This window comes from Elephas maximus, chromosome 12, assembly GCF_024166365.1.
Source record: "Elephas maximus indicus isolate mEleMax1 chromosome 12, mEleMax1 primary haplotype, whole genome shotgun sequence".
Classification (NCBI taxonomy): domain Eukaryota; kingdom Metazoa; phylum Chordata; class Mammalia; order Proboscidea; family Elephantidae; genus Elephas; species Elephas maximus.
In genome coordinates, this window is record NC_064830.1 from 5,565,754 (window position 1) to 5,579,324 (window position 13,571).

A 13,571-nucleotide genomic window follows, 5' to 3' on the forward strand; every position below is an offset into this window, starting at 1 on the left:
GAATTACTTTCCATCATAGGCCCCTCGGTGTTTTGCTGCTAACAGAACACAGCTGATGATAAGCGTTTGGAACACAGTGGTATGGTACACTACCTTCCTTCTTCCGTCCCCAAACAAATGGTCGGGACACCTGATGCTCTCACAGCTCCAGTTTCACAATCAGAGGCCTCGTCGGGCTCTTTCCGTTTCTCTTCCACTGGTATGTAGACCATACAAAGGATGCGAGATTCCACATTGAAGCATTCAATAACTTTGGGGTTGGAATTTTGAAATGAGACAATGGCTATCTGGCCCATTTGATTGGTACAACTTCCAATCTGGAGGGGGGAGTTAAGAGGGGGAAAGACAAAAAGAGAGTGTGGATGCTGCACAATAGTCCCTTCTCTATATACTGAAGCCTGGCATTTAGAGGCAACGACAGGAATCAATTCTCATATGAGAACCAACGAACTTTAAAAAATCAAATAATGTTTAAACAATCTGCCAATGGTGCAGCTTTTTCAACATATTTAATAAGGTTTTTTTTTTTAATTTTAATAACATGAGCATAGTTTCGATTTTAAGAAAACCACATTGATACACTTTAAAAATCACATGGCTATCCGTGTACAATGGTAAAGGCCTACCCATACTCAGTTTAAAGTCTTAAAAGGGTAGATTACTTCCAATTTTATATAATTTAACACGAACATTTAATAGACCTTATCTGTTAATATAAGAAAACAAATCTTTAAAGAGAGAAAAATTAATAAAAATGCACCCCAAAGTGAATGATTTAAATTTAACATATAACATGCTATGAGGTTAAGTACTAGGTTGCTAAGTGGTTGGCAGTTTGAACCCACCAGTTATTCCGAGGGAGAAAGATGTGGCAGGCTGCTTCCGTAAAGATGACAGCCTTGGAAACCCTATGGGGCAGTTCTTCTCTGTCCTGTGGGGTCACTATTGACTCTACGGCAATGGATTTTATAGTATGCTATTTTTTTTTTTTTTTTATAGTATTTTTTGGAAACCCTAGTGGCGTAGCGGTTAAGAGCTATGACTGCTAACCAAAAGTTTGGCAGTTCGACTCCACCAGGTGCTCCCTGGAAACTCTATGGGGCAGTTCTACTCTGCCCTATAGGGTTGCCATCAGTCGGAATCAACTCGACAGCAATGGCTTTTTTTTTTTTTTAATAGTATTTCTTAAACTAGTATTGCTAGAACAGTATTTATGAACTCCTTATTTATTGAATTTTTACACTGAGACTATTTAGCAGAGTTTCCTGATTTAAATTTAATTGTTTTTTAAGTGGGAGAGTGTCTGACAGATAAGTCCTTGCTCACAGAAAGCGTGGGCCAGTTTAGGGTGGTATTACGTAGAGTTTTCTTTTTCCACTGATTTTGGGAATGGAGTTAAGAGCGTTCTCACACTTATTTTTTTTTTTTTTGGTGCTTAACATCACAGATAAACACCCTGGTCTGGCACTCTTTCAGAAGGGGGATGCCGATCGACAACCCTGTATTCTGGCAGAAAGGGAACGGGGAAGTGTGGCCATGAGGTAGGAATGATGCAGCAAGAATTACTGATCTGTCTGGATAAAAAAATACCATCTCTTTTAAAATTCACAGACCTCAAGGAAATTAAGCCTATCCATTCATTAATTGTTATCAGGTCGCAGTGAACTGATTCTGACTCTTAGGGACCACACATGGCAGAGTGGAACTGCCCCATAGGGTTTTCTTGGCTACAGTCTTTACAGGAGCAGATCGCTAGGTCTTCTCCCCTGCAGAGCGGCCGGGTGGACTTGAACCTCTATCCTTTCAGTCAGCAGCCGAGCACTTAACCATTGCACCACCAGCTTGGTATAAATCAAATAATCAAGTTGTTTCTTTAATATTCAACTCAGAACACCAACCAAATAGGAGCTTTGGCTATCAAAAGGTATGACAAGTTAGGATTTAAGTACAGGATATTTGGGGGGGGGGGGGGGGGAAGCTGTTAAGAGTCTAGAAAGTAGCATAGAGCCTTTGGGGAGGGGGTCCCGTGGGGTTGCAAGGAAGGGGGAACACCAGGAGAAGAAAGAGAGGTGAATGGAATGCTGAATTTCCTCCTGTTTGCATGAGCCAGAAATGTCTATTGCAATTGCTGCACAATTTCGAATGCTGTATTTCACTTGTAACAAATTTACAAATTGCTAAGTTTCCAGTGTAAAAAGCCAGTAACGTCTTGGAAGGGAAAAATAAAACAAAACATGCAATTTAACCACTAAATTGAGGAAATATTGAAATTATTCTCATACTAGTTAAATTAGTTGTTTTGGGGTTGAATTTAATCTGGTAAAGTTTTAGATGAAAAAGAAAAGAAATAGACATTTAAATTCCTAAGAATTATACATCTTTTCCCAAAGCAATCAGCCCCCTTGCAGCACTCTGTCAAACAATGGAAATCTGTATTTCTTGTCATATTCACCATGGGTGTTTATTCTGAATAAAAACAAACAAAAACACCTTACCCACAGGAAGCCATGCGCCATGGAGACTGAATCTGGTTGGTTCTCATTACTCAAGTAAGGTTCAGGATTATAAGCGGCACATTCAATCTAGAGTAGAATACAATTAGACACCCACATATAAAATGGGATTAGGAGGTTTCAGGACTACGTAATGCCTTAAAAGGCTGACTTTTACTTTCAACATGTAACCACAGACATGTATTGAAAATTAAAATAGAAAAAGTAAAAGATTAAAGAACAAGTCTCAGAAATTAGCCTTTCAAAGGCAAACACCTAAGCAGTTTCAGCCTTTAAACTTTATTCTTCCAACTCCAACAGCCAAGCTGAAAACCAACGCCAAAGAGCGTGGCGGACAGGAGGGCTGGAGCTGACTGGGGTGGGAGCAAGCACAGGGCCTGCAGCGAACACATGTTCCCTTCTCTTCCTGTTGCAGGCACGGGCACACAGTGCAGCAAGGCCTCTGTGACTTCCACAGGGAGGGGTTTCTCCCTTCCACAGTCACAGGGAACTACTGGAGACACCCAGCCCTCAAGTTTAAGTGTCAGAGAACACAAATGAGACGTGACAATGCTTGTATTTAACTCTTAAAGAAATGGACATAAGAAAACTCATCCAATTAATGGAAGGAGCTGACCTGTGCCTGAATTGACAACCCAACGTACGTTAACAAAATACCACCTTGGTGACGGAGGCACCCTGGTGGCGCAGTGGTTAAGAGCTCAGCTGCTAACCGAAAGGCTGGCAATTCAAATCCACCAGCCACTCCTTGGAAACTATATGGGGCAGTTCTACCCTGCTCTACAGGGTTGCCACAAGTCAGAATCCACTCAAAGGCAATTTTTTTTTTTTTTCTGGCAATGAAGTTTGCTTTAGTGGAGTGGGCACAGCACTTCAAGGAAAAATGAGGCCTCTAATTATGATTCCCTTTTAGAACTATTTGCCAAGCAAAGGCATACGAGACTGGACAAACCTGAACCAGGTGTCCCCCTCATTTAACTAACGATGCCTTGTATACCGACAGAGCTGTTTTAACACTGCAGTATCCTGCCCTCACTAAACCCCAGGACCTGCCTCCAAAGGCAGCAGCTTGGCAGGTAAGTGACTTTTTGGCTTCCAACTACAACTATCTTCAATTATCTCTAAATAAACTACCCATAGAGAAGTACTCACTGTAAGTGACCCTGAAAGACATGGATTGCTCTGAATAGGCTCCTTAACAGTAACTCCCTAAGTAAATCAACTAGACCATGAAAGCACTGTCTATACGTGGAGAGGTGAAGTATCACGAGACAACCGCCACGCTGTACCTTAAACTCCTGCTGTTTGGCCACCATCACTGGCATGTATCGGACAAGGAGAGGATGTTTGTCTTTTTTAATTTGATTCCCGTCGTCTTCTACACAGAACCAACCCATATGGTTCTCCTCCTCTGTGATTATATCCAGAAAGAAAAGGAGCGAGGGCAGGATTTAATTTACACCTAACATCATCTGCAGATTCAATAAGGCCATACCCACAGAACATTCGAACATTCTCTTTAAGGCTAGAGAACAAAATGTTTTATTTCTGGAAAAATTCAAGCGTCTTGATCTTTTCTTAAAGGATGTAAATAAACATTCCTGGCTTCATTTCAAAAAGTACGATGGCCCACATCTAAGAGACCACCACATCTTTCTGTTTGGTCTTCCTGAGTGGGAGGGGGTGGGGGCAGCTGTGAAACTTCTCTGTGTAAACCACGTAGGATTGTTTTTTTCCTTTCAAAGCTACTGAGTTGTTTACACTTGAATATCAAAGATAGCTAGAAAATTTTAACATGGTATAATATACGGGATTAGCAAAATGAAGACATAGCTTACTACCGAAGCAAACTGTCACTTAGTTTTGAACATGTAATTAAAGACAAAGGGAGTTTTTTTTTTTTTTTTTTTTCCAGGTTCAGCCTACTCTCTGCCGACTGTGGGCCGTTTCCTGCTTACTGTGAACCTATCTTGATAAACCACTGAAGTATTCAGGAGGAGAAAGAGCAGCTGTGTTACTGCTTCCTCCTCAGGAGAGCACAAATTCAGGAAGGCTCCCACATCACAGTAGAAGTCCTTTCCTTCCATGAATCACGGCTCACTAGGCTAAAGGGCATCTCTCTGACTGCTGCGATCTCCTCTGTATTTTATTTTCTGCTAATATTCCGGCTTATCTATATCTGAAAGAGAATTTTTTCTCACACATTACACACACAGAGAGACATCTCATTCTGATTTGTATACGTGTATATAAATGACACACATATTATACACACATGGAAACCCTGGTGGCATAGTGGTTAAGAGCTACAGCTGCTAACCAAAAGGTCGGCAGTTCAAATCCACCAGACGCTCCTTGGAAACCCTATGGGGCAGTTCTACTCTGTCCTATAGGGTCGTTCTGAGTCGGAATCGACTTGATGGCAATGGGTTTAGTGTTTTGTTTTGTTTTTATACATACACATTTCACATCTATCTAACTAGAAGCCTTGGTAGTGCAGTGATTAAGTGCTCGGCTGCTAACCGAATGGTCAGCGGTTCGAAACCACCAGCGGGCAATCTGTTTCCAAAGAGATTTACAGACTCAGAAACCCTAAAGGGTTGCTATGAGTCAGAATTCACTCGAAGGCAGTGCGTTTTTGGTTTGGTCTGCTGTGGCACAGTAGTTAAGCGCTCGGCTGCTAATAGGAAGGTCATCAGTTCAAACACACCATCCCCCTGCTGAAGAAAGACGTGGCAGTCTGCTTTTGAAAAGGTTTACAGCCTTGTAAACCCTCTGGGTTAGCTCTACCCTGCCACATGGGGTCACTAGTAGTCGGAATCAACTCCAGGGCAAGGAGTTTTACGTCTAATTAGCAAAAAGGGCAAAGCTAAAAGGGACACAGGGACAAGAAAATATTTATAAAGTCCTATCCATCTCTGGAAGAACTACAGCATTTATTTTTAGTGCTGGAAGGGTCTCCAGTCTCAATTTCGCCCAATCCCTTTATTTTACTTAATAGACAAAGGAGTGAGGAACATGCTTTTCCTGCAGTTTGGAGACAGGCCCAGCCTGGACCCAAGGCCTGGAACTCCCAGTGGGGAAAAGGGCTGAACACTATCAATTGGTAACAATGTTTCCTTTACAATAAAATCCATAGCTTTTTTCCTGCAACTCCTAAATTATAAACTTCTTCAAAATCACATTTTCTGGGGTTAATTTTTGCCTCGTAAAAATATATTTTCAGAGTAATGGGTAAACCTATTATTTAGTTTACTTCTTGAGCATGATTTTATCCTCTTCTATTTCATCCTAATGTAGAAAGCTCTCTAGAGGACTATAAAATGTACACTGTTTCTTATTTGAACATACTTCATTTAGCTTAAATCAACTAAATCTTACCAAGGGCAAGCTTAGCCATCTGTAAGTTGTTGATCCAAGACTGCTTGATGGCAGGGGTAAATGTATTAAACACAGCTGTGAAGAAAGTAGGTCGCCCAGACCTGCCAGAAATAATAGAAAAGCAATCATTTTATAAAATGTGATCCATCATGTAAAATTAAGTTACATATTTTGCCTGTCCAGTATAATCACCAAACCAAGAAAATATACAAAATCATGACGAAGAATCACTTTCTCAGCACTGACCAAAAAGGTTTCATTTTAAAGTTACTACTAACTTGTCTTGCTTCCCCGGAAGCTGTAACTGAATTCTGCAGCAATCAGCAGCTCTGATTTCTTCTTCTTTCTTCAAAATAAGTCTTTGTAAACCTGATGTCCAGTCATGGGCTACGGACTGGTTTAAGTTCTACAGAGAAAATACATGTACACATTTTAAAAGTGTAAATAAAACAGGACCGTGCTAAGGAAGACCTTCAACGAGATGAACTGACACAGTGGCTGCAACAACGGGCGTAAGCATGGCGATGATTGTGAGGATGGCGCAGGACCAGTGTTTTGTTCTGTTGTACACAGGGTGGCTATGACTTGGAACCGACTCCAGGGCACCTAACAACAGTCATTTGGAGCCCTGGTGGAGCAGTGATTATGAGCTCGACTGCTATTCCAAAGGCTGGCAGTTCAAATCCTCCAGCTGTTCCTTGGAAACCCTATGGGGCAGTTCTACTCTGTCCTATAGGGTCACTATATCGGAATGGACTTGACGGCAATGGGTTTGGGTTCTTTTTTTTCTATTTTTAAGTGATTTAGAAGTAAAAATAACAATTTAAATCAAATGGCTTTAATTATTACCTGATAGTTTCCTTTAAGGTTTCCTATCAGTTGAGTGATTTGACCAATTACATTCAGGTCGTGCAACAAGTTTTGTAAGTCTTGGTAGAGCTGTCCTGGTCCCGTGTAAACTTTGTCTGCAAAAGAAGCCAACGCTGAGAGTACAAACCTACACCCTCGTGTCGTTCCAATATTTAGAAAACACTAAAATAAACTCTAGTTCATGAAAAAAAAAGTGGAGGGGATTCGGAATTTTTAAAAAGTGAGTATTTTCAAGCATTTAATTTTTTTTTTCTTTTCTTTTTATTTTGAAATAATTTCAGATCTTACGGAAAAGTTAAAAAAAAAACAAACAGCACAAAGAGTCCTGGTATGCCTTTCACGTAGCTTCCTCTCCTGGTTACATAACCTCTTAGCTAATCATTGTACAATTATAAAAACCCAGAATATTACATTGATATGGCACTATTAACTAATCTATAGACCTTATTCAAATTTCACCAGTTTTCCCACTAATGCTGTTTTTCTGGCCCAGGATCCAATCCAGGATCCCACAATGCGATTAGTTGTCATGTCTCTGTAAATCATTTCCAGTTTGGGAAACTTTCTCAATCTTTTTTTGTCTTTCATGACCTTGGCATTTTTGAAGAATATGAGTGAGTTATGCAATGTCCCAACATCTAGGGTTGATGTTTTCTCACTTTTAGTGTATTTTTTAAACAGAGGTAATGTAATTACTATTAGTGAGAGGCATCCCGAAATGACATTTAATCTGAGTCAAATTTCCAGTAACTCGGGTCATTCAACATTAAAATCAGTTCCTCAGTGAGCTTTCTCTAAGGTCAGCAGTTCAAATCCACCAGCTGTTCCTTGGAAACCCTCTGGAGCAGTTCTACTCTGTCTTATAGGATCACTATGAATTGGAATGGACTCGACAGCAATGGGTTTTGGGTTTTGGATTTTGGTATAATGTTAATGAGGCAGGATCACAAGCAGTTATGTTAATGAGGCAGAACTCAATCTACAAGATTAGGTTGTATCTTGAGTCAATCTCTTTTGAGATATAAAAGAGAGGAGAAAGCGGAGAGACCACCAAGAATGAACCAGGAGGAGGAGCTTGTCCTTTGGGCCTGGGGTCCCTGTGCTGAGAAGTTTCTAGACCAGGTGAAGACTGAGGACAAGGACCTTCCTCCAGAGCTGACAAGAGAGAAAGGGTTCCCCTAGAGCTGGCACCCTGAATTTGGACTTCTAGCTTCCTAGACTGAGAGAATAAATCCCTGTTTGTTAAAGTCATCCACTTGTGGTCTCTCTGTTATAGCAGCACTAGCTAAGTAAGATATGACGGAACAATTTCTTGAAATCTGTCTTTCAGCAGGGTTGGTGTCATGGGCATGAAACCTATGTAGCCACACAGGGTCTCTGCGTGGTTTAATGCTCTGCTGTCGACATCCTGAAATTCTTCATGATTTCTGGACAAGGGTCCCTGCATTTTCATTTTGCACTGAGCGCCATAAATTAAGTAGCCTATTCAATCCTTGAGTAGATATAATATATACTAATACTATATGTATTTAAAACCAAAAGATACATATACATGTATATATATGTATTTCTGATATAAATGTTTCAGATATCTGAAAACACACACTACTTAACTGAAGGGTAAGGTAACCATTTACCATTTTGCACGGACTGTATGTTAAAGACATGATTGTGGATATATGTGCACATTGCAGGGCTGATTTTTTATTACCTACTAGACAAATTCTATGATTAACTGCATTTCAAGTATATTCATGAAGTTTAACAACAACAAAAAAGGTAAAACTACCTAATGGTTACATATATCAGACTTACTTTTTCTTTACAGTATATCTGTAATTTAAAATATTTTTACCTAATAACATAAAAATAACATATTTGCTTTCATTTATAAATCTGATGGCAAGCTCAATACATACAACCTTGTGATAAAATTATAAGTGCTACATTAATTTGTCTACGTCTGTTTTTTTTTTAGTTTTTTAAATTATTGTACAGTGAGATTGACCCCTCATTTCTGGTGCACAGTTGTATGAGTTTTAACGCATGCATAGATCAGGTCCCCACCACCACAGTCAGCACACAGAATAGCTCTCGCCCCAGGGGAACCGTCCCTTTACAGTCTGTTCTCTATCACCACAGTCTGGTTTTTTTAAGAACGTTGTATAAATGAAATCATGTAGTATTCCACATCTATTTTTAATACATATTTGCATATGTATCCAATTGATTTGACATTTGTTAGAAGAAATTCCCTAGTCTTGGAGGGCAAATGCCTAACTTGGATCATAATTTTATTATTTCAGTCAGCAATACCATAAGTAAAACGTTACACAGTTAGTTATACATAAGCACAAAGGCCATATGACTACATCGCCAGCCCTGCTGAATGACACAGCTCTAAGTTCTTCATGGTCCATTTTTGAAATATTATGTGAGCAGGTTAGGAAGGACGCCAACACTTTGGCAGCTGTCTCTGACTTGGGCATGCCAAGAATCTGACGTTTGTGCCTTAAATTTGGAAAGCAAATATTTCTTCCTCCTACTAAACTTCGCAGTGAGTAAGTCACATGTTAAAATAGAAAACGCTTTTTTTAACCAAACCAGGAGTCACCACTGGGACAACTTACAGGAACACTTAATTTAAACCTCCTCTATCTCAGTTTACTGGTCTGCAAAACAGAGACAATACCTTTCCTGTCTACTTCACAGTATTGTTTTTAGGATCAAGTAACATAACATATATAGGATTTTACGAGCTAACTTAGCTAATCTGGAGTCCCTGGGTGGCACAAATTTTTAAGCGCTGGTCTACTAACCAAAAGGTTGGTGGTTCAAATCCACCCAGAGGGGCCTTGGAAGTAAGGTCTGGGTATCTGTTTCTCAAAGATCATAGCCTAGAAAACCCTAAGGAGCAGTTGTACTCTGTACATGTGCAGTCACCATGAGTCAGCACTGACTCGATGGCAACTGGAAACAACATGAGGTAATTCGTAACATGTATAATATGTATACATATAATACACAGTTTTTTTATGTTTTATAGAAATATGTATAATTTATGATAACATACAGCGTACATTAAGATGCAAGGTTCTCCTGCATTTAGACTACCATTGGCCGGGTGTCACAGTGGTTAAAGCATTCAACTACTAAACAAAAGGTCAGCGCGCGAACCCACCAGCAGTTCCACTGGAGAAAGACGTGGCAGTCTGCTTCTGTAAAGATTTACAGCTTTGGGAACCCTATGGAGCAATTCTACTCTGTCTACAGGGTCATTAAGAGTTGGAACTGACTTGAAAGCAGTGGGTTTTTTTTTTTTTTTTCTTTTTATCAAAACGTATCCTGCCATGTTTCATTCTCTCAAAGTTAAGGAAATAAATAGCTTCCCCCTAGTTGTTTGGGAAGAGAGAATAGTATTTTTTCCTAGTGGATTAGAGCCTTTTCTGTATTGACACTCAAAGGAGTTTTTCTACCTTTTTTGAAGGTATGGAAATGTACCAGAGTTTTACATCTGTGTTTAATCCTTAGACATGGCTTACAAAGAAGAACATTTAGAACACTAACACAAAAATGCAACGAAAGAAATTACTAAAGAACAAACACAATACATATAAAAAAGAGAGTACCTCCACTCTAATTTTTTTTAAAACCACACACACACACACACACACACACACACAAAGGAAAAACAACAGTGTTTTCCAGATGTTACTTTTAGTTAAAAATTTGTTTTCCTGGCCAAAATTTTAAATACATAATTTTTTTTTACAACGAAACATCTGGAAATCATTTTTTTTTTTTTTTGCTAGAGCTGATTTCCAGCCATCAAGTTACAAATTCTAGTATTTGAATTATGTGAGTAAAGTTATTTATCATGGTACTAACGGACAATTGCCCTATTTCTGAAAAACAGCTTCCCAGTTCTTTCTCTCACACACTGCTACTGTTTCCATGGATATTCCTGCAATTTGTTTGAAAATTCAGTGTTTTGTAAGCTAAATAGAATCTTGTGTGGCAAACAAGAAAGGGACTGTGTAACCAAATAAATAGCAACTATACCTATAACAGTTCTCAACAGTGTGCTTTTAGGACTCCTGAGAGAGTGTGAACGTGCCTGGTTAAACCTACCACACAAGGGCAACTTCCCACGTTACTACACAGAATCACGTGTGTTACTAAGTTTTCTAAGAGATTTCAGAGCCAGAATATGTCTCCAAGTACGAGGAAAAGGAGTGAGAACAAGAAGAAAATAATGAAGAATTAATGGGAACACTCTCAGGAAGGAATCAAGGAGCTAGTCAACATTTTGTTACAGGGGAAGAGAGCGATGGGACCTAGGGCTGAAGCCATACACGTAAACAGACTAATTATGAATACCGACAGGATCCCATGTAATGTTTTTCAGATCAGCCCATCAGCCTTCATTCCAAGTGTCTTAGTCATCTAGTGCTACTGTAACAGAAATACCACAAGTGGATGGCTTTAACAAAGAGAAACTTATTTTCTCACAGTCTAGTAGGTTAGAAGTCCAAATTCAGGGCGTCAACTCCAAGGGAAGGCTTTCTCTCTCTGCGGGCTCTGGAGGAAGGTCCTTGTCATCAATCTTTCCTTGGTCTGGGAGCTTCTCAGTGCAGCGACCCTGAGTCCAAAAGATGCACTCTGTTCCTGGCACTGCTTTCTTGGTGGTATAAGGTCCCCTCATACCTCTCTGCCTGCTTCTCTTTCCTTTTATCTCTTGTAAGATAAAAGGTGGTGCAAGCCACACCCCAGGGAAACTCCCTTTGCATTGGGATCAGGGATGCGACCTTAGTAAGGGTGTTACAATCCCACTTCTAATCCTCTTTAACATAAAATTACAATCACAAAATGGAGGACAGCTATGACATACTGGGAATCATAGCCTAACCAAGTTGACACATATTTTCGGGACACACAATTCAATCCATGACACCAAGGCATAAGCATTCTTTTTCAGGATTTCTGTATTAGTTTTTTTTTTTTCCAGTTTCTTCTCCTCCTTCTATGTCCTTAGCTTCTGACTGTAAACCATATTCATCTAGCACTTGTTACCCAAGTCCAGTATTGGGAGGGCTCTGTGTTCCACTTCCTCTATCTTATACCCTGTCCTCATGCCCTGTAGCAAGACAAAACTTGTTCCCAGGATTAACTACGGCATACATCTTCTCTCTCCCACAGATAACTTCCCAGTCAAGACTTTTTTCCTTTGGTTTCTCAAATGACAATGCTGTACTTAAAAGGAAACTGATTTAACAAGTAACCACTCTTTTCCTTTTAGAATGTAGTGACCAAAGGTCACATGTCCTTTGCAGCTGGAAATAAAGTTTGAATTTACAAAGTCTAGAAATCATTAGTGCATGATGTCACTGAACAAACAGAGAAGGTGCTAAACAGAAGATAAGTGCCAAAAGGAATACCAAATTTAGAGTGCTTTAAAGGACTGTCCTTTAGGGAGAGAAGCAGCTTAAGCGGAAGTTGTAGCTTTTACAAAACTGAGTGTTGCTTTCTTCTCTCCCAACTGCTATTGAAGCAAGAAAGTTTAAAAACGCAGAACAACAAAACCCTCAATAAAGAAGAGTCTTGTTTTGTCATGGCTAATCTTCCCCCAAAAACTTTCTCTGGAAGCAGCTTCTTGCTTAAAATGAGAGGAGCAGAATAAATGAGCCCTAGGGGTGCAACGGTTAAGCCATCAGCTGCTAACTGAAAGGTTGGTGGTTCAAACCCAGCCAGTGGCTCCGCAGGAGAAAAAAACCTGGTGATCTGCTCTCTTAAAGATCACAGCTTTGGACAGTTCTCTGTCATATTGATATTGAGCTTTTCCATCATCTCTTTCCACAGATGTAGTCAGTTTGATTTCTTTGTGTTCCATCTGGCGAGGTCCATGTGTATAGTCGCCGTTTATATTGGTGAAAGAAAGTATCTGCATTGAAGAAGTCGTTGGTCTTGCAAAATTATATCATTTGATCTCTGGCATTGTTTCTATCACCAAGGCTATATTTTCCAACTACTGATCCTTCTTCTTTGTTTCCAACTTTTGCATTCCAATCGCCAGTAATTATCAATGCATCTTGATTGCATGTTCAATCGATTTCAGACTGCAGCAGCTGATAAAAATCCTCTATTTCTTCATCTTTGGCCCTAGTGGTTGGTGTGTAAATTTGAATAATAGTCGTATTAACTGGTCTTCCTTGTAGACGTATGGATATTATCCTATCACTGACAGCGCTGTACTTCAGGATAGATCTTGAAATGTTCTTTTTGACGCTAAATACAACACCATTCCTCTTCGAGTTGTCACTCCCAGCATAGTAGACCATATGATTATCCGATTCAAAACGGCCAATACCAGTCCATTTCAGCTCACTAATGCCTAGGATATCGATGTTTATGCGTGCCATTTCATTTTTGAAGATTTCCAATTTTCCTAGATTCATACTTCGTACATTCCAGGTTCTGATTATTAATGGATGTTTGCAGCTGTTTCTTCTCATTTTGAGTCGTGCCACATCAGCAAATGAACGTCCCGAAAGCTTTACTCAATCCACGTCACTAAAGTCGACTCTACTTTGAGGAGGCAGCTCTTCCCCAGTCATCTTTTGAGTGCCTTCCAACCTGGGGGGCTCATCTTCCAGCACTATATCAGACAATGTTCTGCTGCTATTCGTAAGGTTTTCACTGGCTAATGCTTTTAAGAAGTAGACCGCAGGGTCCATCTTCCTAGTCTGTCTTCGTCTGGGGCCGACTGTGGAACAGACCAGCAACTGCTCACATGCAAGTTCAAGCTGA

At 39.9% G+C, this 13,571-nt stretch overlaps 1 protein-coding gene across 5 annotated transcripts in view; it reads right to left on the reverse strand.

Annotated features, from left to right (window-relative positions):
• The window catches only part of ARHGEF10 (Rho guanine nucleotide exchange factor 10), a 180,649-nt gene that overhangs the window by 40,683 nt on the left and 126,395 nt on the right, over positions 1 to 13,571 (reverse strand). For all 5 annotated transcript variants that reach the window (XM_049902646.1, XM_049902647.1, XM_049902644.1 and 2 more), the window contains 6 exons: positions 6,744 to 6,859; positions 6,173 to 6,300; positions 5,895 to 5,995; positions 3,803 to 3,924; positions 2,496 to 2,582; positions 94 to 317 (listed from right to left, as the gene is read on the reverse strand). In XM_049902646.1, coding sequence (XP_049758603.1) covers positions 94 to 317; positions 2,496 to 2,582; positions 3,803 to 3,924; positions 5,895 to 5,995; positions 6,173 to 6,300; positions 6,744 to 6,859 — 778 coding nt within the window. The remainder of the gene's footprint in view (positions 1 to 93; positions 318 to 2,495; positions 2,583 to 3,802; positions 3,925 to 5,894; positions 5,996 to 6,172; positions 6,301 to 6,743; positions 6,860 to 13,571) is intronic.